General features: G+C 42.1%; 1 protein-coding gene across 1 annotated transcript in view; it reads left to right on the top strand.

Annotated features, from left to right (window-relative positions):
* PTGFRN (prostaglandin F2 receptor inhibitor) overlaps positions 1–24,379 on the top strand; it is a gene marked incomplete at both ends in the record, with an annotated part of 66,471 nt that overhangs the window by 23,329 nt on the left and 18,763 nt on the right. The window contains 5 exons of the mRNA XM_080364109.1: positions 6,014–6,379; positions 7,235–7,654; positions 11,288–11,671; positions 15,708–16,133; positions 23,070–23,489. Of these exons, the coding sequence (XP_080220235.1) occupies positions 6,014–6,379; positions 7,235–7,654; positions 11,288–11,671; positions 15,708–16,133; positions 23,070–23,489 (2,016 nt within the window). The remainder of the gene's footprint in view (positions 1–6,013; positions 6,380–7,234; positions 7,655–11,287; positions 11,672–15,707; positions 16,134–23,069; positions 23,490–24,379) is intronic.

The following is a 24,379-nucleotide window of genomic DNA, read 5'->3' on the forward strand; positions in this document are numbered from 1 at the left end:
TTCCAGGCTACTATGGTGATTACAGCTTTGACCCGAGGAATCAAATTCGGTCTCTTTTAAAGGAGCCCCTTTTTTCCCTCCCTGTGCAGGCTGTCTGATTGTAAGGTATGGGTTGCTTCTGACAGTCAGGGCTATCTAAATTTTGTAATTTGGAAAGAGCAGCAAGAGAGTACCACTTCATTTAGCACAGATCCAACTCCTGGTGTTTGTCTGTGCTGGAGAGAAGAGTATGATGTTATCCTATGTTAAGCAGGAATGGTGAGAGATCTCACTTATTTAGATTTTTTTTTTTTTCTTTTTAAGGCCAGTAAAGAAAATTCAATAGTTAGCTGAATTTCTGGTACTTAAAGAAATTGCTTTTATTCTACTTCATCTCTCTGACTTTTCCTCTCCTACATATACAGTGTAGGATAGCAAATCTAATTTACTGCATTTAAAAAGGGGGGAAGTCCCGAAGCAACATACTGTTTGTGTAAATGTGACACTTCTAGGAAAATCATGTTATATATTTAGAGAAAAAAAAAAAAAAAGCTTTAACAACATTGAAAGGTTTTCAAACATTATAGGCATGTTTCTTATAACTTCTCTCCCAGACAGTTGCAGATGACGTTCTTGATGTGTAGCTGCCTGATGATAATTGGAGCTAGGAGGAGAGGCAAGGGGAAGAGGGGAAGATTGGAGATATAAAGATTATAATCTCCCATGTTGATATGCTTTGGTTTTCCTTCCCCAGAGAAGTGCCTGTGAATGTGTGGCATGCTGCCTGTCCCTTCACCTTCCTGCTGCTGGGGAAAGTGGCCGAATGCCTCCCAGCAGGAGCCTGGTCAGTTCTCTTACCAAATCAAGGAAGAGGATTTGTATGGATATTTCCCTTTGGTGGGAAAAAAAAAGATGCAAAAATATTTTTTTTTCTTCATTTATTTTGTAAAAATATCACAAACACTGTAGTTAAGCAGTGTAGTACAGAAATGGGGATTTGGGATTTTGCTAGAAATAGGAGGCAGAGTGCACAGCTTTACTGGTGGGGAATCTGTTTATTATTCTCCAGTGTGGCACAAGAAGGGTTGTCCCTGCTCAACCCCCTCATTTACACAGTGCTGCAGCAAAGTGGTGCCTAGATTGAAAGTACATGGAGGAGTTAATGACGGGCAAATCGTTACCACCATTTGCAAAATTGACTGCAGTATTTTTTTTCCTGTCATAAAGTGTTGTGAATTGGAAACGACTGCTGTATTTCCTTCCCAGACATGGTAACATTTAGTTGGCAAATCAAACAGCCTTTTGTTACGAAAGCTCTTTTGAGATGAAAGGCATCAGCAAAGTTGTCGCTGTGTCTCCCGTGACTGCCTTGGTTGACGAGATGGACTGTGTGTTCCTTCTGATGCAGAGGCTCGAGTGCTTAGTCTGAGCCAATTTACTCATTCTTCAGCTCTTACTTTTTTGGCTTTAATTGGCTTCCTACTGCACGTCACATTGCATTTTCCTTTGGCTGGCGGATGTAGAGAGTTGACCTCCTTCTCTGGGCTGCTAAGAGAACATGTTTTCTTATTAGATAGAGCTGTTCAGCGCAGGCTGGAGGAAGCACCTTGTGCAAGAGAGGGCTGAAGCAGAAGTGCTTTCTTTGCAATGAGAATACCTTCTGAGCCTTGTAGGTGACTCCACAGATTACTTCTCATATTGTTCTTTTGTAAATGATATGTAGGTGCAAAATCTCTCTGAATTGGAAGCTCCTAGAAGAATTTCCTCAACTATAACAATGTCCCTTATGTAAATCTTCACCAGCTCTTTCCCTGGGGAGTTGTGTATCTTGTTGAGTTTAAACAGACTGTCCGTTCTGTAGATCCTGCACAATTTTGCTGCCTTGTTTTCTTGGTTATCCTAAAAATGACAGGTTGCTATTTAATGTACTTGGATTGACTTCACAACCTATCTATTCAGTCAACTGCTTTCCTTGTCTCCTCTTTGAAAGGATTTCATTTAGTGACAGCAATGAGATGGTGCATCTAGGTGATGGGACAAATTAATTTAAGTACTTCATGGACCATTACTAGGGAATAAATAGTAGCTCAAAACTGCCTAGGCTATGTCTGGGTTATCTTTCCTCTGTATTATTAATATGGCAGGCCCCAGTTTATTCTACCTTGAGCCACACTTTGCCCATGTTCCTGGTGGAGTATTTAATGTGTTCCCTTGGGAGAATTCTCTAATCAGGGGCTTGACAAACAGCCATGAAGGCTCTGTGGTTGCTGTACTTTTTGGGTGTTTCTGGCCCAGTCCTGCAAAAGCAGTGTTGCCTGGTAGACCTGTCACCTGTCCATTGAGCCCAAGGAACAAGTCCCATCCCTTGTGTTTGTGTGCAGGCCTCCTTACAGGGGCTTCATTACCTTTTGTTGTGGAAAATAGTTCCTTGCAATTTCATCTGGTGGTCTGGTAACTCTGTAAAAATAAAGATTTGTATTTAGGCAATTATTCTTGTGCTCAGGCAGGTTTGATGTCCAGCATCAGTTTATGATACAGAGCCAGTTTTTGACTTCCTACTAAATATGCATCTGTAGTGGTCTTAGTGATACTGAAAAATACTGAATTGTCAAAGTTCTGTTGTTTTCTGTCATTAGTGTATACACTGTTCTGTCCTGCTCCATCTGTCTCTATAGTTAAATGGGATTCAAGTGAATTCATTAAGAACATGTCACCTTATATTAAGGGTGAAATATATTAGGTGTCATGAAAAATAAATGTTTCCAAAACATTTCCAGAGTTTGAAGCTCTCCTATCATAAAAGCTGAATTTTGATTGCTCTGGGAAGATGGAAGCAATGTGTGTTAGTAACACAGGACACTGTAAGAATAAAATATTTGTAAAAGCTCCTCCCTTATCTGCCAGAGTAAAATGGAGCTCAACTCTTGCCAAGATCAGTGTCTGTAGCTCTGTGCCTCTGCTACAGCGACATGAAATGTTAATCCCCGATGCACAGCAAAGAACATAACACCTTGTTTAGTAACTAGGGCTACTCTTCCTGTTGACTGCTGCAGAACAGAAGGCAGAAAGCTAAATTTACAGCTTGCTGGGTACTGAGCCTCCTGGCTCATGAAGAAATGCAGCTCACCCTTAGAGTGTCTGCCCTGTGCACATTCCTCCTTACCTGTGGGCAGGGCACAGCAGGTGCTCTGCACCAAGTTCTTGTTCTCTTATCATGTGATATTTTTCCGTGCTTCTGCCTTAGGAGAATCCCACTTTATAAACAGTAACATTTGTTACTGCTCAGATAAAGTATAAAATTAAAACTGTTACAGGCTGTCCCTCTTCTCTGCTGAAGCGTGTCCCACTGCTTTCCTTCCAACTTCGTGTTAAACTGGGATTGCTTGTGAGACTGTGCTGTGACGAAGGGGGATTGTCATTGCTTTACAGCATAGGATATGGACTCTGAGCAGATCTATTGAGGAGTCCCTGTGCCCCTGTCTTTCCCTTTGGCCTGCCTTCTCTTATGAAGGTGCTAATCACCCCCTACCTTCATTCAGTGTCAAAGGGTCTTTAGTGACCTTGGAAGAAGAGAAACTGAGCTGTCGGTGCTAATCTCAAACACAAATGTGCAGTCCTTGCCACTTTAGTCATGCCTTTGTCACCTCTAGACTGGATTAGTGCAGTGCACGGTATGTGGGTCTACAGCTGAAGACACATGCAGAACAGTGTTGTCTGCTTGTTTTAGTGTCACGGGAGAGTGTTTTCTAGAGAGACTTCACTGTTTGAGGAGTGCCCTCAGTCAGGATCCTGAGTTGACTTCTCACACTTGAAGCTGGTTTGGCTGTCAGGCAGTGCTTTAAAGCTTACCGGCTGCTGTTACCGCTTTGTGTAAGAGGATAAGTTGAAGGATTGAATGGGGCTGCAACTTAAGACCTAGTGAGGAAATATTAGGGCCCTGCAGCTTGCTTTATTTTTTGTTGGTTATTTTTCTGTAGCTATGATTTTACTATATGGTGCTTGTGTTTAGAGGGATGTCCTTAGAGACACCTGGTTGTGGAACAATACATTGGCAGTGGAGGTTTTTCTTTCCGCTTCACATGTGAATGGTGCAGAGAAGTCCAGCTGCCTTATTAGAACTAGTCAATCACTTGATCAGGTACATAATAACCGTCTTCTGGGAGGGATATAAGAGGTAAGAGATTAACCCCAGTCTGCATTACAAATAAGTTTAATGAAGTACTAATGTTGAATACAGAAGGTCACGGCAATGAAGAAATTGGACCATTATGACTGAGCCTGCATGCGTGAGCAGCCTGCAAAGCAAAGAGCATGCTGGGAGTTATGAACTGGGGAGGTAAAGACAGTGTCAGTCCTTGGTTTGCTGAACTGTAACTGGGGAGAAAAGTATTGTTTTTTTCTTGTAGTTATACTCAGTGTTTACAGCTGCTTGTGCAGTTTTAAGCGCCCACAGAAATCATGATTCTTTAACCCATCCTTTTCCAGACTGCTCTGGAGGGGACAAGCTGCACTTTGTAACAGGTTCCCCAGTGGGTGGTTTCTCTCTAGGAGACTGACTTCTTTGTGCACACCTGGATACCTATTGACATGATGGTTCTGAGCCAGTGAGGGGGGAGGGGCTCTTAATTTAAATCAAGATGACATACAGAGTGATAGAAAGGAAAGGCTCAGCAAGTATATTGGCATTCAAGACATTAGCTGATGTTTTTCCCGATGTAGCTGGTGAATTAGAGCAGTTGTGGGATGCAGGACTTTGTGTGCTGGGGGCTTGTTTGTTTAAATTTGGCTTTGCTTCTGTGGCATCTCACATCAACCTTTTGGTCCAAATGTTTTTGTTATTGTTACAGCCACCTACTTGGTTTTAGCAAGGCCTGTCCTTCAGTGTTCTGGCTTTTTCTGTTCTACCCGGCTGCTAAAATATTTTGCTGTGGATGTGGAGCTGGTGGGATGCAGTAGGCTGTTCATGCTTGGAGACTAACTTTAGGTAGCATTCCTGTCTTTCTGAAAAGATTTCTCTGGTTGGAACTATGAAGCAAAGCACTTTGCTCTTTTGAGAAGTAACTTGCCAAAATCCATGTGTGGGTGCTGGGGTTATTCCTAGGGCTACAGAGCCAAATCAACTAGAAAAGTATCTTGCTGCATCTTTGCCAGGTCCTCTGGCTAGCTTAAGTGGTTCACACTTTTGCCTGAAGCATAACATAACAGCTTTGCCAGCCCTCTGCAGAGATCTGCTGTTCTTGTCTTACCCTTCTAGTGAGACAGTCTCAGAAAACATGATCTGAACACCGTGTATTCCTCTGCTCTGAAGGGAGCCTGCTCTGCTTATGCTCCCATGTTCTGGGACTTCCACCAAAGAGGAAATGTGTGCTGGAAACAGGTGTGATTGCAGAAATCTGTTTGAGCAAACTGTGTCTGAAATCAGTTCTTCCTTTTAAATCAATTAGGAAGGCAGGGAAGCTCACCTGTGTTAAAGAAGCCGTGACCCTTCAGGTTAGGAGTGACTATGCTTATTTTTGGAGAAAGTCAACTTACCATTCTTAGGGCCTTCAAGCTAGGAGAGAGTTAGTTTCCTACTTTGAACCCTCTACTGATATCAGCAGAAGAGTTATAAAAATTCCTGATTAGATTATGCCCTCATTGTAGTAATGAAAACCACTTATTAATGTTGTTTAAGTGTCTTACATAGCCCCTTGGTTTGTAGTAGAGAAACTGGTACTCATTGGAGCAGTGGCTAGTTCTCTCCTTTTTTTTTCCCTGCCTACGGTTTCCTCTCTCTCAGTATTTTGTTACCTAATGTGTTACTAAATAAACAATGAAACAAAGATTGCCCACAGTAAAATGATGTGTTTAGGGCCTCCTGCTCCAGTGAGATTAAATATTAATGAGAAATATTGTTCTTGCTATTTCTATCTTTTTGTAGATTGGGGTGCCCAGCCTTATTCTGTTTCTTTTTTTTTTGGTTGGAGTCTCTCCTGGCAATTCCTTTGTTAACTGTGTGTTCTTTCTTTCTTTCTCTCTTTATTATTCTGTTTAGGTTTCTGCAGAGGGCGTGTTGTGAGGGTGCCCAAAGGTCCTCTTATTCGAGTCGTGGGCACAGAGGTGGTGATCCCTTGCAGCGTTAGCGACTACGATGGACCCAGCGAACAGAACTTTGACTGGGAGTTCTCCCGGGAGACTGACTTCTTGCGGATAGTGAGTACCTGGGATTCTACATTCACCTCTGAGGAGTACCAAAAACGCGTGGGCCACGGGGATATCAAACTGAGACGGAGCAGCAACGATGCTGTGGAACTTGTGATTAGAAACATCCAGCCAACTGACCAAGGGAGATACAAATGCTCCACGCCCAGCACTGATGCCACCGTTCAGGGAAATTATGATGCAGAGGTCCAAGTGAAAGGTATTTCTGAAGAGTGAGGTGTGCTCTAAATTTGGTTTTGATATTAATTATAGATGTACTCTTAAGACTGTTGAATTTCTGTTACTTATGAGCATTGTGATTTTTATTTTTTCTTCTTCTTTTTCTTCTCCCTGTTTCTGTGTAATTCTCCTAAAGCCAAAATCGAAATTTGGAAAGTATAACAGCAAAGGCAAGTGAGGTGAAGAAGCAAAGAAAGGCTGTTTACTATAAACACTTTTTCCTTTTTTTTTTTTTCTACTTAGTAAATAAAAATGGGAAAACTAAGCAGTGGGTTTTCTGAAGATGTCTACAAATATTTAATGTTCCTAAGCCTCTGGGTAGAGAGGCTAACTTCAGATAAAAACCACACCCTGTCTTCCTTGTTATTTATAGTGTCATTTAGGGATCTTTCTATATGAAGGAGGTAATCTTCCTTTTCTACTTTAGCATGCTGATACGATGGTCATGTCCTAGCTTTGCTCTCTCATTTAGGGTTCTTTTGGAGACTATATTTTTCAAGTGTCTTATCTTTCATTCCCATGAAAATCAAGATGGTTCTGGATGGGAATAGTCAGAATGATGACATTTGGATGAGAAACTAAAATCAGGGGAAGGATAAATGAATTTGAATGCTTGTCTTGGATTGTTTAAAGTGGAGCACTTCCTTCAATGGATTTTCAGCTGAATTTCCTTGTTCCTGGAATATACTGATGTGTGGAAGGAGGAATGATTGGCCAGGTGTTGCTCTGTGGTATTTTTACAGCCTCATCTCTGAACAAGTCAGTGTGGGTGTTCTCTTCTCGGTTCCATTTTATGATGTTTGTGTCTTTTGGTCTGTCTTTTTTTTTTAAACAGTGATTTCCGATGGCTTATCGGTGAGTGGTTCCAAAGCACGTTCCTCAATGTCTCTCAGGCTGTCTGAGGGTGACTCCTTCAAGTTGCGCTGCTCGGCAATTACCACCTCACCGGAGCACACTCACCTGCATGTGACTTGGCAGATCAAAAGTGGATCGACTTGGCGGGACATCCTATCTTTGACTCATGAGGGCAAATTCCAGCCAGGTCCAGGCTATGAGGAGCGCTACCGTAATGGAGATATCCGTTTGGACACGGGAGCAAATGACACGTATCGGTTATCTGTATCCCAGGCCTCATCAGTGGATGGGGGTGCCTACAGGTGTCTTGTGAGCGAGTGGGTGAGAGGAGCAGATAGCTCATGGCAGAAGATTCAGGAGAAGAGCGTGGAGATCGCAAGTGTGGCAATCCAACGGACTGGTGAGTGTTACTGGTAGGCTGGGGTCACAGCTTGTAGCTACAGCACTGCTGTGTCCAGACTCTGATACTTTGAGAGCTGAAATTGGGAAAGGTGAACTAAATGAGGATATCTTCCAGGAGAGCCTAGAGTGTTGTTTGGTTAGCTCGCCTGTTTACATCTGAGTCAACAGAAAATGCTTGGTGCAATTTTTCTAGCTTTTATTTTGGGGACAAGGGGTGTGATGGCATCAGAGGGTTGACTGGAACCTCTTAGATGCTTAGACCTAGATTTGGTCTCATCCTTAGTTCAGATTGCTTCTGGGTTTTGTATTTCTTAAATAAACATTGTATTTAACCCATTAACACTCCAAACCTTCCTTCTGCTCTCTCATTAACATAGAATTGTCCCATAGCACTGAAAAGCTGCACTTGCCGTATAGAAGTGGCTTATGATTCAGTCACAGATGTGAAGCTTTTCTGTATGTTGTTTATTAAAGTAGCACAGAAAGATCAAGAGAAAAGAAGGCGGCAATGATAATTTATTTGGACAAATTATCCAGTGATTTTTATCACTGACACTGGATCACTGATCTGATTGCTCCATCGTGTTGGCAGCAGTCTAGGACAGTAATGGTTCTGTTAAACATATCATGATGTGTTTGACTAAGGAGACAAAAATACATATAGTGCTGTTCTGAGGATATCCGGATATCCCTACCCATATAGATTTCAGGAGTAGATGCACTAAGCACTTAATTGCATTAGCATTGCCACTGCTAGTTGGAGGAGGGAAAGAGGGGTGTGATGCATCTTGGCACTCAATAGGCAGAAAAACAGTCAGTGATGGTCCCTCGGAAATGTGAGATTATTATAATATTTTAGAAGTATTCAGACAGTAAAGGGTATATTTTCATTTTTGTAATCCTTTAATCACTATGTGGAGAACTTAGAACTGCTGCATTTTTTTTGCTAGCTCATTTGAATGTAGTTTTAGTATCCTGGTGGTACTTGATCCTGTCAAATTTCACAGGCTAATCTGCCCTCCCTTTTTCAGGGTGTCTGTTACACAGTGAAGCTTGCAGGTGCTCTCTTCTGAGGCAGGGCTCACTTAATTTTCAGCTGTAATTCTCTATTTTGTCATACTTCTGGAGAGTTTAGTTTAAGTAGGTGGGCTTTCATCAGTGACTGAAAACAGGGTAAGGATGGCCAGGACCAGTAGTAGTGAAGTTTAGTGCGGTTTGAATGTGTGGGTTTGTGTGTAGGTTTTTTTGGTTGTGTTTTTTTTTTTTATTTTTGCTTAGGGATTTTTGCTGTCATTTTTAGCTCAGCAGGCCCTTTGGCTGAGGCATGAAGGTTTTTTAAAAGTTATGCTAAATGGGATAGGTTATTGTCCAGCAAAATGTTTGGGAATATTTTTTCCCCACACATCCTGTAGTAGGACTTCGATAGCATCTTGTGCTGATATCCGAGACCTCTGCACTTGCATACTAAAATGACCTTGAATTGTAAATGGTATGCCTGGTTGCTGCACTTTCCTTATTCTCACCTGCTGTAAACTGTGAGGTTGAATTTGTAGAAACTAAATAAAAAATAAATAAACCAACAAAAAAAAAACAGAACAAGAAAACTACAAAAAACCAACACAAACCCAAACAAAAAAAATAACAAAAATACAACAAAAACAAACCAACAACAAAAAAACCAAACCAAAACGAAACAAAAAACAAAGAAAACACTACCACCACCACCAAAAAAGATGAATTAACAAATCCAATGAAAAAAGTCATGCACAGGTTACTTGTGTAACTGTGTTGTTTGTTGTTATTTTGGTTATTTTTTCTCCTGTTGTTGCTTTTCTGTCTACTTGCCCATCACTTTCATCTCTTAAAATAATGACATCTTTGGGCTCGACTTTGTTCTTGTATGTCTTTTTTTAATAGTGCCTTGCACAACAGGTATATAACCCTAAGTGAGGCCTTCAGACACATCAGTCACTGAAAAAAAGAGTATTGAGAATATACATATGGGTAAATTCTTTGTACGCATATACTGCCAGATTCTGAATTCTCACTATTTCATGAAGACAGAAATATTTCTAGGAGAAATGCTGCTCTTAACCTTGCAGATGAGTCCTTTTATGTATTCTGGTATTAGTCTGTTAAATTAACTAGGTTTTCCTACTGATTCCACTCCCATGATAAGACAGTGAGGGGTGTCCAAGTGAGATACTCATCAGACTGTGGACTTTGCTTTACCACTTGGGTGGGGCTTGCTGCCCTCTGTTCAGTTTGACTGCTCTGCGCTATCAGGTGATGAATGGTGAGATGAATATTGCTTGGTTTTATCGATAGCAATAGTTGTGGCTGCTGAGTTTGGTTTTGTCTGTTATATATTGTCTCTCATTCCTGATGATAATCCTAGAAAGCTTTTACAGGTGGGCACCTATTATGTAGTAAGTAGAGTATAGTTTTACCTGTAAGTCATTAATCTGCACCAGAGATGTAGCTGCCTGTTTAAGGCAGGAATCTATATTTTTGCTCGTGGTCTTGGTTGTAAATCTGCTGAGAAGATCTACTGATGTAGCAGCCCTGGCCGAAGCTGAGACTTTAAGAGCAGCTGTATTACACACTGTGGGAACAGTGCTGTGCTGAGATCCAGATCTAATTTGTAGGCAATGTAGAATGAGGGAATGAGCAAGTGGAGACATGGTGGCCAGGTAACTTGGTGAATGATTTGCACTGAGGTTTACAAGCAGCGCACACAGCACCCTTGGTTCACCACTCACCAGTAACTAAGGCCAGCTTTTCTACTGGTCTTGACACTTTAATCCCGTGGCTTTCTTTTAACAAAGCTGTGGCCAGCCTTATAACCTACAGAATGCAGAAGGTCCTGTTTGAATGCTGGCTATGACCATATGTGCTATGTATATTAAAATCTTCACTGGCCAGTGGAGGAGTTTGTTAAATGTATTTTAAGTGGCTATTGGCATCGCTTTGAAGTCCCCAGTGTGTGTTAGTTAAAGCAGTAAGTGGAGGAGTCAGCAGTATAAGGAGTTATTGCTGCCTTCTATTTGCTTCCATTTCATGTTTCTGCAACACACCTGAGGTCATTCAGGACTCCAACATGTGGCTGTGGCTGCTTCTCATCTAAATGTGCTTTGCTAGAGGAGCTCAAAACCACTTCAGCAGAAGCTGAGTTCTAATGTAGCTCCTAGTGATTTTAGTGGATACTTTCTCTTCTAAGAGATAGCACTGAAACACCTGCACCCTCCTGGGAGAATGGAACACATTTTCCTACTGTGCAAATCTCATATGTGGTCTGTGATTGGGACAAAGCCTTTGTAGACCAGTTGAGTTATAAAATGCTGATGCTGAGTTATAAAAACCCCATTCTCCTTTCCTTCTTCCCAACACCCTCAGCTTCCAAACTTTCCAACACATCCCTTGCTTGACTGACATATACTTTGCTTGTAATAGGTAATGCAGCTCAGTAGCCAACAGGCATATGAAGGTAAGGCTACTGAGCTCCTTCAGAAGCTTCTGTAATAGAATCTGAAGTCCTGCATAACCTAGAGCGGACTCTTTTCTTTTTTTCTTTCCTTTTTTTTTTTTTTTAATATATTTTTGTTTGAATTTTTGTCTCTTCATTTCTAAGCTCTAGATGTGGTCATCTCAACAAGCAATGTGTCTGTGACTGAAAGAGACTCCCTGGATCTTACATGCAACATCACAACAGACAGGAGTGGTATTTTCCAAGCAGAGGTGATATGGTATTTTTCTGCATCACCTGATGATACCTTGTCAGATGCTCAGGTTTTGCTGAGCATGGACCATGATTCTGTTGTCAGTGATTCAACTCTCATCAGTCTGAGCCATGTAGATAGGAACTCCTATCGCCTGTTGGTACGTGATGTGGATATAGAAGACTCTGGCTACTACTTCTGCCAAGCAGCTGTCTGGGTACCACTGCACAATGGGAGCTGGCATAAGGTGGTGGAGAGGACATCTGCACCAGTCAGTGTGATGGTGACAGCATTAGGTGAGTGATTCTACTTTCAGACTTCACAGGTAATGTACCGCTCATTCCTTGGTCCCTTCAGAAAAAGGAGGAGACCTTGCAGAACCTCTTCTGTGCAAGTTTGTTTCTTGTTTGCATCTATCACCTGTATGTACAGTATCTGGATTCAATCACTAGAGAGACACTACATCCTACTGATGCATTTAGAATGGAACATGACTTTATATGGCTTTATTCTCCTCTCTCAACACACATGTCCATTTTATGAGATGATGTCACGTAGCTGTTGAGTAGTGTGACTGAGAGAGACCTGGCTTGTAGCTAACTTAATGCCAGCAATGTGGATTAGCATAGTGGCTACTAATGCAGATTTTACTGCAGTATTTAACATCCCACTCAGTGTGATGCATTTTTCATCATTCAGTCCTAGAGATGAGTGGATTTTTAGCCTTTTTGGACAAGCAAAGGATGATTTGTGCACTCGAAGTTATGGCTTCCATATGTTATTTCAGCATTTCTGCAGCAAGTTCTTTTAATTCACCAGTGGGGGCGGGGGGGAAGGGGGAGAAGTCTACAGAAGCTTGGTCATCTTTTTGTTCTGTCCTTTTTTCCACCAATTGTTCTTGGTGGTTTTCCTTTCTTACAGTTCTAATACCATCAATATCTACTTTTTTTTTTTTTTTTTTTTTTTGCAAGGAGCTGGTTAGAAGCAGCTGTGTTTAACAGTTGTTCATTTAAGACTTGTTGCCTGAATAAGGAACAGAAGATGTTGCTGAAAGATTCAATGGGCTTATCTGATCTACCTGGCATACAAGAGCAGACTGACAGTATCTTTCCCTATGCGCCCTTCCCAAGACAAATCTATTTTGGAAATCCGCTGTCTCATGTGCACCCTACAGATTGTGAAGCTTTTGCTTTGCATTATCCCAGCTGAATTCTTTAAGCTCTGGAGATCTCTCTTTATGCAAATACCTTTAGAAACAAAGTTATTTGGGAGAAATACTAAAAATGAAACTCCAGCACATGTTCTAAAAAACCTGTTGTTTTGTGGATAGGTCTAGATATGTCAGCCTACCCATCCTGTCTCCTAGTTTAATCTTGGGAAGAGAAGAGCTTCAGTTTAGAAGAAATGAAACTCAGGGTAGTGTTGCAGGATGCTGTAGGTAAGGTATCCGCATCTGCTAAAATTCACAAAATGTTGGTTGTGCTGGAAACATGGATGAACCTAGCTGTGAGCTGGGGGAGAACGGGCAGAGCTGTAGCACTTGATGTTTGTTCCCAGCTTTGACTGGATGCAAGTCTCTGGGCCTAAAACCTCCATGTACCCATTCAGAGCCTTTTGTCGTCCAAAACTGGTAGCACTGTCCTGTTACAAAGGTATTGCTCTTCCACCATAAATGTACTGAATGATGCCAGCATATAGAGAGCCCACACTGAAGCGTGGTTTTCAGAAATAAATAGCTGTGTCACAGGGTTAAATCCTAGCGACAATGACTTTAAATTTTGCATTTTAGCATTGTACGGAGCAGTTGAGCCGTGGCCGTTTCCAAGTATCCTTGTAATGTGTGCTAGAAGCGCGCAAGTGATGAATGTCTTCCTTTCCTGTCCTCATTCAGCCATTCAGATTGCACATGCAGCTTGAGAGTGTTCCCTCCTTCCCCCAGTTGTGTGCGTGTGCATGTGTGCACACAGGTTCATACATGCACAGGTGTACTGCATGCTCATGTACTCTCATAATACCCGTACCTGTAGGACTCTTTACATTCCAATTTGGCATAATTTGGGAACAGGAGAGAATAAAATCTGCTCTTGAGCAGATGCTTGGTTGCTAGGGCAAGGGAAAGAATAAATTTTCAGCATTTAAGGTATTCAACTGCAGCCACAATTCACTAACTCCTCCTCCTTAATGGAAGTTAAGAGCTGCTGGAGTATTAAGTCATTGAACTGTCAGTGAGGCTGTTCTTTGACAGCTGACAGAGTGGAGGAATGAGGTTTATCCAGCCAGCCTTTTATTCTTTCTAAATCCTCTGTTTGAGTGTCTGTCAGGGTGAAGCGCCTATCTGGAGTGGTGCTGTCAAAGCCAAAACTCTTCTTAGCTGTCCTTCCCCTGCCTGCAAATAAAACAAACCTGAAGTGATTTTCTGAGAACTCCATTTTCTTGCAAGTTTTTCCTTCTGGTGTTCTTGTCTAGAGTACATTTCTGATTTTGTAGTCTTTGTTGCTGTGAAAATATTAATTGGTCTTGATTGCCTTCTGTTTTTGGGTGGAATGGGAAGCAAGGTGGAATTATAAGAAGATTGTAGAGCATGAGCAATATATCATGAGGCCCCAGAGAAGACTAGTCTTTTGAGAATGAGATGGAAAAAGTCATGTAATTGTAGGATCTATGGGGAGTGACACCAAAACTGGATTTTGGCCACATTTAATAAATAAACTGTGCTTTGATTGCAGCAGAGGAATTCTGTGCATTTTTATTTTGCGTTATACTGAAGATGCACAGAAATCTGCACTTACATTGATGTTGGTACTACGGACTTAAATAAACAGTACTTTTATGCTTGTGCGTTACCTAACACTGCAGGAACTTACCATTGGTGTCACTAGATACTCTAGTGTGTGGTGTCTATTAATGCCCTTGTCCTTGCTAGATGCAAGGACACTGCGTGTATAACACTTAATGGTGAAAGAGACGTGCTGCAAGCTGACGTAGCAGCAATCAGCTTGCTTGATACAATTGTTTTTATCCTTTGCATCTGATGTCCAGAAGTGCATGTGTACACACAGTTTGCACAGTAGTTCTATTAAGATGCTTTATTATCTTGGCTCATTGGTGAGCGAAGCCTAAGTATTTTAGCCTTGGATTGCCTTCTCTGTCCCAATTATAGCTTTGGTTAATTGTTTCTAGGAGGGCAAAATGCCAAATAAAACATAAAGCAAGAAATAAATATAGAGTGCTGAATACACTTACGATGTAAAAGCCACGTGATGAGTATTGTCCGAACAGTTGGAAAGCTAGTCTTTTTTCTGAATTATAGTAGACAACAAGGCACAAAAATATTCTAACACTAGTAAATAAATATGTATTTCCTTTGTGGTGTGAGGTTCTTGCTGTAATCTTTTTGCTTTACTATCTCTGTAGACTGAAAGAAAATAGTCATGTGGCTGCCTTATCGCTTTTAGGCTTTGGACAGTAAGCTATTTCAGATTTAAATACTACAGCACCATTATTAACTCATAAATTTCAGGCATTCTTTCAAGCTTAAGGTGTTCCAGCCTCATAGCTGTACAACGTGTACTGGTCTGTACAGACTGTGGAGCTCTTCTGATCTACGCATCTTCGACTCTTATACTGCCTGGTGAAATTTACTGTGCACTGTTATTGGTACTGGCTGTGGCCAGTGCCAATGGTAGTACCTGTGTCCCCGTCCTCCCCCCCGCCCCTTTTTGTTTGGTCTCTGTGCTTTTGTTTTTAGAGTTGTTTTGTAGTGTTCTTAAACTGTATTTTAGAGACATAATGGGATGGTTCAGTGTGGAAAAGAAGGCACTTCAGGATGGGAAGTGGCCTCTTATCCTGGAGAAGAGTTGGGGAAATGGGATGTCTCTATTCAGTTCAAAGCTAGAGAATAACCAGTCTCCTGTTGCTGCAGGCAGCCTCAGGCATTTGAACAGGTACAGAAGGTGACTGGCTGGGCTGGAACTGAACCCACATGGTGGGTTCTTAGGGCCAGGCCTAAAGAAGGGAATTATTTTGCCTGACAAGATCTTAGTCCTGATTTTTCTGAAGTGGTCTGACTAAACATATGAAACAAAAGGTCTTGTTTGGAAATGCAGGCCAAGGGGTACTTGTCTCAGACTGATGCAAGTCTGAGAGCTGGGGTCCAAGTTCCCAGTCTCCAGGTTTTGTAAGAAAAATGCATATGCTCTCATTTGGCTTGTAGCTCAGGTGCTTTCACAGACTGGAGGTCAGAAGTCAGCATTATCTCTTAAAAAGCCCTGGCACTTTCTCCCTTCTGCTTGTACCTCATAACCTCCTTCTTCTGGGTTTCCCCTTCTGCAGAGCCAGACTATGAAGTGTTTCTGAATGCCTCTAAAACACCCAAGTTTTCAGATGACCCCACAGAGCTCGACTGCAGGATCATAAACTCACAGGACACCGAAGCAAACATCCGCTTCACTGTTTCGTGGTACTACAGGCAGCGCCAGCATAGTGATGATGTGGTGACAGAGGAACTCCTGGCCACAATGGATGCAGACTGGACTTTGCTGCCCGGGGACAGGAGCAGAGAGCGGACTCAGAATGGGGAAATAATCTTCTTTAAAAAGGCTGTTGACACCTTCAGTTTACGAATACAGTGGACTTCAGAAAATGACAGAGGGGATTATTTCTGTGTCATCTCTGCATGGAGTAGGCACCGCAACAACACCTGGGTGAAAAGCAAAGATATGACTTCTGCACCTGTCAGCATTTCCTGGGCTACACAAGGTAGGAACCTTGCACTTATTCACTGAAAGATCTGGATAGCTCAGATAGCTTTCTCTTGAGTATGGCTGTTAGCTGGAAAGCCTGCTTGATTGGCTTTGGAAATGGAGTTCTGTGTTATGAAGAGGGAAAAACACTGTTACCTTGTGTAAAGGCCTTTTATTTGTGAAGGAAAGTAACTACTTAACATCACTCACCAGTTTTATGCAACAGTTTGGAGTGGAAATGCAAAGCAGAGATACTGTGCTAAGACTTCCAGGAATCAGTCTGTCATTGTGGCAAGGGTGGCATCCAGCAGTGATGTTGGGATCAGTGCCCCCTTTCATGACTCTGAGTATTTTGGTCTCTATAGGATGCATCTTGCTGCTAGCAACAGGGTTGTCTTGGGGTGAAAAGAGGAATGTCACTCACTTCAAGTCTTTTCTGTTTTGTCAGTTTGAGAGGTTTTTTTTTCTCTCTCCTACAAGCCCATGTTAAGAGAGTGCTTCTGAGGAAGTTCATGGGCATAATAGTACCACAGTATCAATAACTGAATGGCGGAGCAAAGTCATCTGGTGATTTGTTTGGTTCTGGGACTTTTTTCAGGCAGCAGTGAACTAACTCTCATTTAAACTGACTGTGGGAGCATTTCTTAGAAGAGTTACCTGAATTGCTTCATGCTGGTTTTAAATAGATGTTTGTATTTTGGATGTCCTGTGGAGTGATACCCTTTTGGCATGGGTGTGAGATTATGCAAGAGGGTCTATGGCACAGGGGCAGAAGGAATAACAGTATTATTGTGGGATGTAACATCTTTGGCAAAAATCTGTGCTTAGCTAATCTGCCTTTATCCAGATAGATTTGTTTAACAGTCTAGCTCAGGCAGCCACAGGCAGAGAACTGTATTTCAGAGACAAGTAGTTTGTAATCGTTTTTAAGTTGTTTAGGGATAGTCTCTAAACAGCAAATTGGAGAGGTACTGCTCTGATTCTGCTTCAGTGGAGAGAGAAATAGTGGGCTGCTTGCTCAGTATTCCCTTCATCCCCAGACCAAGTGTGGTCCATGAAAAGGTTTTTTTTCTGAAGCTGGCTTCTCCAGCAGGAATGAAATCTTTCATTAATGCTGAATGCTGGTCACAATTAGTTCAGTTGTTATGCCACAACACGGAGTGTGTGTGTATGTGCATGCACGCATAATGGATCGTCGCCCTCGGAGCAGCTAGAGAGACCAGCTGGAGTTGAAAAGTCTCAGCCTGTGTTGACATTTCTGAGGGAAAACAAACCATGACAGGTGTGAACATTCCCTCGTTTCTGGTTTTATTCCAAAAATTCTGCTAATTTTGCAATGCAAATGTAAATATTATAGTCCCCATGCTGAAAAGTACATTTTGTTGGCAAAACTTAGCGGGGGATTTATGATGTGAAAGAGAGCTCTCCTACAATCACCTTTTCCTCCTGAAAAAGCATGTTATATGTATATAAGTGGGAGAGGGAGGGCAATATATAGGTTTGATTTCCCCTTCTTCCCTTCCACCCCTCACGCACCCCCTGCTCTTTCAGTAGTCGTGCCCTAGATACCTTTCTCTGCGTGCCATGTCCCCTGCCATAACCTATTCCTGTGAGCTCTGGACTCAGCTGAGAGTCCCGTGCTGTAACCAGCAACTCTGAAGGAGTTAATCTGCTGCTGCCTCTGCTCTCTTACTGTTGTTTTGACAAGTATCTCTGGTGATTTGAGTCCCTAACTGCTCCCACTGCTTATAAAAGCCAGCAAACAGGCTCCCACGTGTTTGCCTAAGGAGAGAACAGAAATTTGCCTCTTCCTTGGGTAGCTTGTGCATGCATAGAGACTTTTCTTCCAACTATTTCATTACTTGCATCATCTGTGTTAACTTTAGAGCAGTTCTCGGGGGGGTGGGGGAGGAGAAATGGTTTTGTGTTGTGTCTATGAGTCAGTAAGCACAGAGGGGTGTTTAGGATAAGGAAGCCCTTGCTTGAAATGTAAACATCATGTGAAATGTCAAAGTCTTTTTTTGTGCCTTGTATAATAAATTGTATTTTTGCCCATTTTAACTGAAGGGTTTTTTATGTTCTTTTTCTGTTTTGTTCTTTTGGGACCAATAATGCTCACATGTCTTTCTGCTTACTCAGCTTTGCAAATGCAGCCAATCACTATCATAGATCACTGTTGTTTTTGACATGATCTGCCTGATTTTTTTTTTTCCCGTCTTTCTTTTACCCTCTCCCCTGCCAAGATGACAAAGAAAGCATCTTTATCTTACCTTGAAAGTGAATAAACATCAGTTATATCGTAGCTATTTATTTATTTAGAATAAAAGTTCCAATCAGTAAAAAGGGGTAAAGAAAGGGAGGAAACCTTTTTTTGACTGGCTCTGTAGATAATTTTTAACACAGAAAAGAAGTCTGGTCGTTTAAAATATAATTTTATTTATTAATTTGAGTGTGGGTACTGCTTATATTTAAAACACAGTTGCTGTTTGCAGTGGAATGCAGAACTGGTGCTTGTTTCCTAAACAAGTATTGTCAGCTTTGGAACTGCATGGAATTCTTTGCAAAAGAGAACATTATCTTTAAGTGAAATTCCAAATCTCAAAGGTACTATTGTTGGGGTTTTGTTAATACTTCTGTCTTTGATTTACAAAATAATTCTATTTAACGTAATGTTACTTGTCCTAAATGTTTGCCCAGGCCCTCTCATCATATTTAACTGGGAACAAGGGCATCTTAATCTTTCAGAAAGTCCTGTGAATAGAGAACAGATGATAGTTCTAGTACCCACTTTTCTCTACCATTGCTGCTGTATAATAGACATCGCATAGTACAGACCTACAGTTCCTCCTGAGCAAAGAAGTTGCCATACCATGGCACCAGGGTGCCAGGTGCATGTGCCACTTTGGGTGTAGGAACAAGAAAGTGCGTTGAGTTAGGTGTACAAGCCCCATTTGGGCATGGCTGGGGTTCTCATGCCTGTGGCTGTGTGAGGGTTTTATGCTCTTTGCCTGGCAGGGGAGCAGGCCAGGGAGGGTGGTCTAGTTGTGTGTGTGCAACAGTGGGGAGAGCCATTGCATTGTATGTATCTGTATCAGGCTGTAGTTCGGCCATTAGTGTCCTTGCTGTGTTTTCAGAGCTCTTGGTATCAGAGCTGCTGGAGCTACAATTGTACCTCAGGGTGTTGTATGGCCTCTTCCTTCTATGAAGGCAAAACTGTCATTACCTTAATGTCTGTTGCATTCCCTGTACTTGCAGTCAAGGTAGTGCACCAAGGGATGAAGAAGCTTTTATGAATATTGGGAAGGCATTGCTTGAGGCTGCTGACTCGGGTTAGCTAGCCGTGGCCATCATGCTGCTTCTCTGACCAGAGACAGTGGAATGCAGGGAAGGTGTTTGCTGTTTCCTAAAGTCTCCTTGCCCTTGTAGCTGTTAGGCTTCTCTAGAAATTGGACTGGCTTAGATTACATGAAAATTCTCTTTAGTCACTCCCCAGGAAGAACTCTTGAAGCTGAGCATGCACTTTGTGGTTGAGAGCAACAGGAGGATTACAGTGTGGCTTAACCACTTGGACTGGCTAGCTGTAGAAGGCAGAAGCATGCACTGCCAGGCTCCAAAATACAGTTTATTACTCAAATTTTATCTGAATCATTTGGCTAGAATTTCTTCTGCTACTAGTCCTCTGTCTTGGAGTAGTGCCCAAATTGGTTTTAAGCTTTGGGTATGGTTTACTTAGGATCTCTTCCCCTACAACTTTCCAATGTAAACTCTGCAGATTGCAGCTGCCTGTATATGACTGACTGGGCTGTCTTTTGTCGTGCTTTTCATTGATGGAGCTTGCAAAAAAGACATGAGACTCTGCATGGGATTGCAGGTGTGTATGTGGAGGGGCAAGCAGGCAGGTAGTGGTCAAGGCACAGAAATTTCTTCCTTGGCAACTCTCAGAAGGGTAGAAGTGAGATTTTAGGCTGCAGTTTTTGGAAGAAAGTGTTCTTTGACCTTTCTGGCCCATCCTATGCTGTAAGATCTGATGAGTGGTTTATGTTAACATAGCAAACATGATGAAACTTCGTTTTCTCACTTAACTTTCCTTGCAGATTACTGTTATTTCTAACCTAAGTGCCAAATCTTTGGTCTCTTCTCTTTCCCATAATGTTGACTGTCACACACAGAGACAACTATGTGCTTTTCTAGGTGGGGGTGATGGAGTGCTAATTACATTTCATCTGATGCTACTTAAGGAGAACAATTTTGGCACAGAACCATTCTGTTAAGGACGGCAATCCAGGCTTTTCTAGTTGAAAGGATATGGGACTCTTTTTTGTTGTTTTACTGTACTACTTATGCAGGTCTCTAATATTATTGCAGGTTCAGGAATGTTCCTTTGATCTTTTTTGGGGCTTTTTTACAACAAGAAACATTCAGCACCTGTATGTGCTGGTTTTTGTGTCCCTTTCTCCGTTCTTGTCTGCTTTTCTTACGGTATCATGTAAGAGGAGTTGCCTCTGCCTTCTGTATTCATCTAACCTAAGGAGCTTTGGGTTTTAAATGGTAGAAAAAGCCTTTGAAAGGACTTTGATAAGAATATATCTGCCTGCTCTCTGTTCAGCATCCTAATTTCTAACCATTTCTAATTCTACCCTATTCTCCAGCTGCATCTCTGGACCTCAGGTGTTTTCTTCCCCAAACTGTACAGATGGCATTTCTGCTGCTGTCCCATGCAACCACCACTCCTTTCTCTTTTTTCTTTAGCAAAAATAATTGGTAAAAGCAACATTTTCTATTGCCCTCAAATAGAAAGTCAAGATGGGATGTCTAGGAAAAAAGTTTGTTCTGCCCTTGCAGGGGACAAGACACTCCCATGTACTGCTTCCTGACCTGCGGCTCAGGTAGTAGTTGAAGTAAGGCATTTGGAGCCCAGATGGTGGGGAGAGTTGTGTCTTCTCGGCTACATCTGTACTGCTCTGATCAAGTGAAGGTATTTGTCCTAAGCACATTTATGAGACACCAAATGCAAGGTTTCTTTTTTTGGTGTATAGGACCCTGTGTTCCAACATGAAGATCAATAGCGTAAAGAAGGTTTGCCTCAGGAAGGATTTTTGCCCAGAGCCTCCTCACAAGGCCTAGAAAGCAGCAGTATATGGCAGAGAAGTACCCTGACCTCTTTGTGCTTCTGCTTTTGGGGCAAAATATAATTGTCTACTGTATTCCTAAAATATTCAGCAAGCTGATCTGCACTGGGCTCCTAAATGCTGCAACCCTATGAAGTGGGTGATATCAGAATCTCCTGGATGCAAAATGAGGGAAAAATGGATTTGAAGTCTAGAATCAGATGCATGATGAGTTTTCACACAGTGGAGCAGAGAATGATTCTGTGTGTGCAACTTCAATTGTGATCGTACCCTGAGTGTCTAAATGTGCATCTCTTGTATTTCCACTTGCTTAGCAGGTGGAAGTGTGAGGGGGGTTTGGTGTGGACTATCAAGTAATTCTGTGCTGAGCCAGACCACTAGAAGCAGCTCAGCCTTCCCATTCCTGCTGTTTCTTTATATAGCTTTGTACAAAGCGGATCACAGAACAGTACTGATTTAAAGTTGTCATACTGGGTTTCTCATCTTGTGGGCTGTGTTTACTCATTGTGAAAACTACTGCTTGAAGGCAAAACACTGCAAAATGTAATCTTGACAAGTATCTTGTTGTTCTTGTGGGGAGGGCATAAATATTACTGCATTTAGTTCAGTTTTGGAGTATGTGTTACAATCTCACCACTGCTTATTTCCCTTTTCCTGAGAAGTTTCACCTTGGATAGACGTGATCTGTGTGATCTACACTTATTTTTTTTTTAATAACGCGGGGAAGGGAGAGTATGTTGCAGCAAAGTAATTCAGAAAGTCAGACTGGCTGACTTTTTGCAATACTGCTTATTTGGAAAGTAGCTGTAAGCTGTGTGTTCTGCCCCAGCACCCTTTCCTTAGGAAGAACCTGAGTGCGTGGGATGTTTCTTCATCACAGTGCCAGGAAACTAGAAACTAGCAACCCTTTCCTTTTATCTGGTTCTGATTTCAGTCACTCCTCATTTTCTCAATTTCTCACTGTGAGCTTGAGTTTTTTGTGTCTTGAGGCTGTGCTCCTAGATGTATGATTTTCCCAAACCCTGTAATTAAAGGGTTCTTGGGAATTAGGAGCTGGCAGACTTGGAGAACGCTGAAGAAAGGGAAGGAAACTGAACAGTAAGTGTTGCTGGCAGTCTTGCTGCCAAACGGGCTGTTGGGAAATATAAAGGCTTCTGGTAGGCTTGTACTCAGGTGAATGCATGAGAAGCAGAGGAAAAGAACACATGTGGAGGCAGAGGTGTATTGAACTCTTTCAACACAGAGATGTGTATGTGGGGTTGCTGGGGATGGAGACATCTCGTCTTACCACCAAATTTTTGTCATGCAGTTTCAACTGATCTTGGGAGTTCAGCTGAATTGTCTGCTGTTAGAGTGGATTTTAAAGGGAAATAAAAGAAGCTACACTAAGTGCTGCTGATTCAGTTAGTGGCAACTTTTGTTGCTAGGCATGGGTGCTCCAGTGTCCTTGTACCCTGTTGCTGCGGGTGTTCTTCCACATCCAATGTAAAACTGAGAGTCTTGTCTGATTAGTATCTTTACTCCTGAATAAAAGAAATCTTGGAGGTCCTGTCATGCTATGACCTGTATGTTGCGTTATCTGTTCACTATTTAGTGTTCATTTAAATTCTTGCATCTTGACCCAAGCTGTTGTATACTTGTATGTATGTGCTGTTGAGTCGCATTCTGAGAAGTCCACACGTGTTTAAATAAATGTGCTGGGATTTCTCTCTCCAAAAAACGTACTTTGCTTATTTGTAATCTTCTAGATTGAAAGGTGTTGCATAAATATCTGCACCTATTTATTAACCCCTCTCTTGCTGCTTATTTCCTTCCCTCTTCAGATTACACGCTTACAGTGGAGGCGGTGAAATTGAAGCCATTCTTTGTAGCAGGCCACACCTTTGAGATGACGTGCAAAGTGTCTTCGAAAAACATCAAGACGCCACGCTATTCTGTCCTCATTACAGCAGAGAAGCCACTGACGGATCAGTCTAATCCCAATGGAACCACTCGCATAATCTCCTTGAACCAGGATTCAGTAGTGCGGCTGGAAGACTGGACGGACCAGACTCGTGTGGATGGCGTGGTTCTGGAGAAGGTCCAGGAGAATGAGTTCCGCTACAGGATGTATCAGACCCAGATTTCTGATGCTGGGCTGTATCGCTGCGTGGTGACTGCCTGGTCTCCAGGTGGTGGTGGCATGTGGCGTGAAGCAGTGAATGGCTTATCCAACCCTATCCAGATAGACTTCCAGACTTCAGGTTGGTATAGAATCTGGCAACTGTGTGTCTAAGCCAGAAAAGGAGAGCATGCTGTGATGCTCTCTCACTGGTTTCCTTGTCTCAGGGAAATACCTACACTTTGAAACATGGAGGGGGTCTCCAAATGGTATGATGGCCGAGAGCTTTGCTTGTCTCCTTTGTTGGTATTTGTGTCCTTTGTGCTATTGATTGTTTACAGAAAGACATATAGTGAATTGGTCGTAATCATAACCCCTTCTTTTTTCTTTACTAATGCAGCTTTTATTGTCCTGCAGGCTCAGAGCTGATTCTCGGTATGGAATAACTGCTGCCACATTGGCCAGCTTTATCACTAGATTGCTGTCAGGCAGTGGCTGCTCTGGAAGAATATTGATATAAACTGGATTTCTGTTCCAAACCAGACTTGAATAGCATAGCATTAAATTGCCTGAGCACACCTTCCTATTGATGTAATTGCAGAAAATGGTCAGCTTGAGGCAATGGTAACATTTTAGCCATCTCTGCTAGTGTATCCTGCCAGTGGAAGACCTTAGAGGCCCCTTATGGATGGACTACAAAGCTCCACAAATTGGGAGGAATGTCAGTACCCAGAAAAGTGCATCCTATTCCTCATATCCTTGCTGAAACCCTCACCTTCAGCTGTAACATAGCCTGCCTGTTAAGATTTTTCTAGAGAAGCTTGCCTGTTGTTGTGTATTATTGGGGGGAGGGAGAGAGGGATAGCATTGGTTTGGATCGTCAGAGATTGATTTTAACACTGACTTTCTATCATGCTATGTGGGTGGGAAGTGCTGCAGGAGTTGTTTTTGTAATGGTAGTGCACTTAGGACTGGGTTCATATTAGGATTTGATAACTCAAGCTGGTGACGACTTGAGCAGTTTTCAGGAGC

This window comes from Nesoenas mayeri, assembly GCF_963082525.1.
Source record: "Nesoenas mayeri genome assembly, chromosome: 1".
Lineage (NCBI taxonomy): Eukaryota > Metazoa > Chordata > Aves > Columbiformes > Columbidae > Nesoenas > Nesoenas mayeri.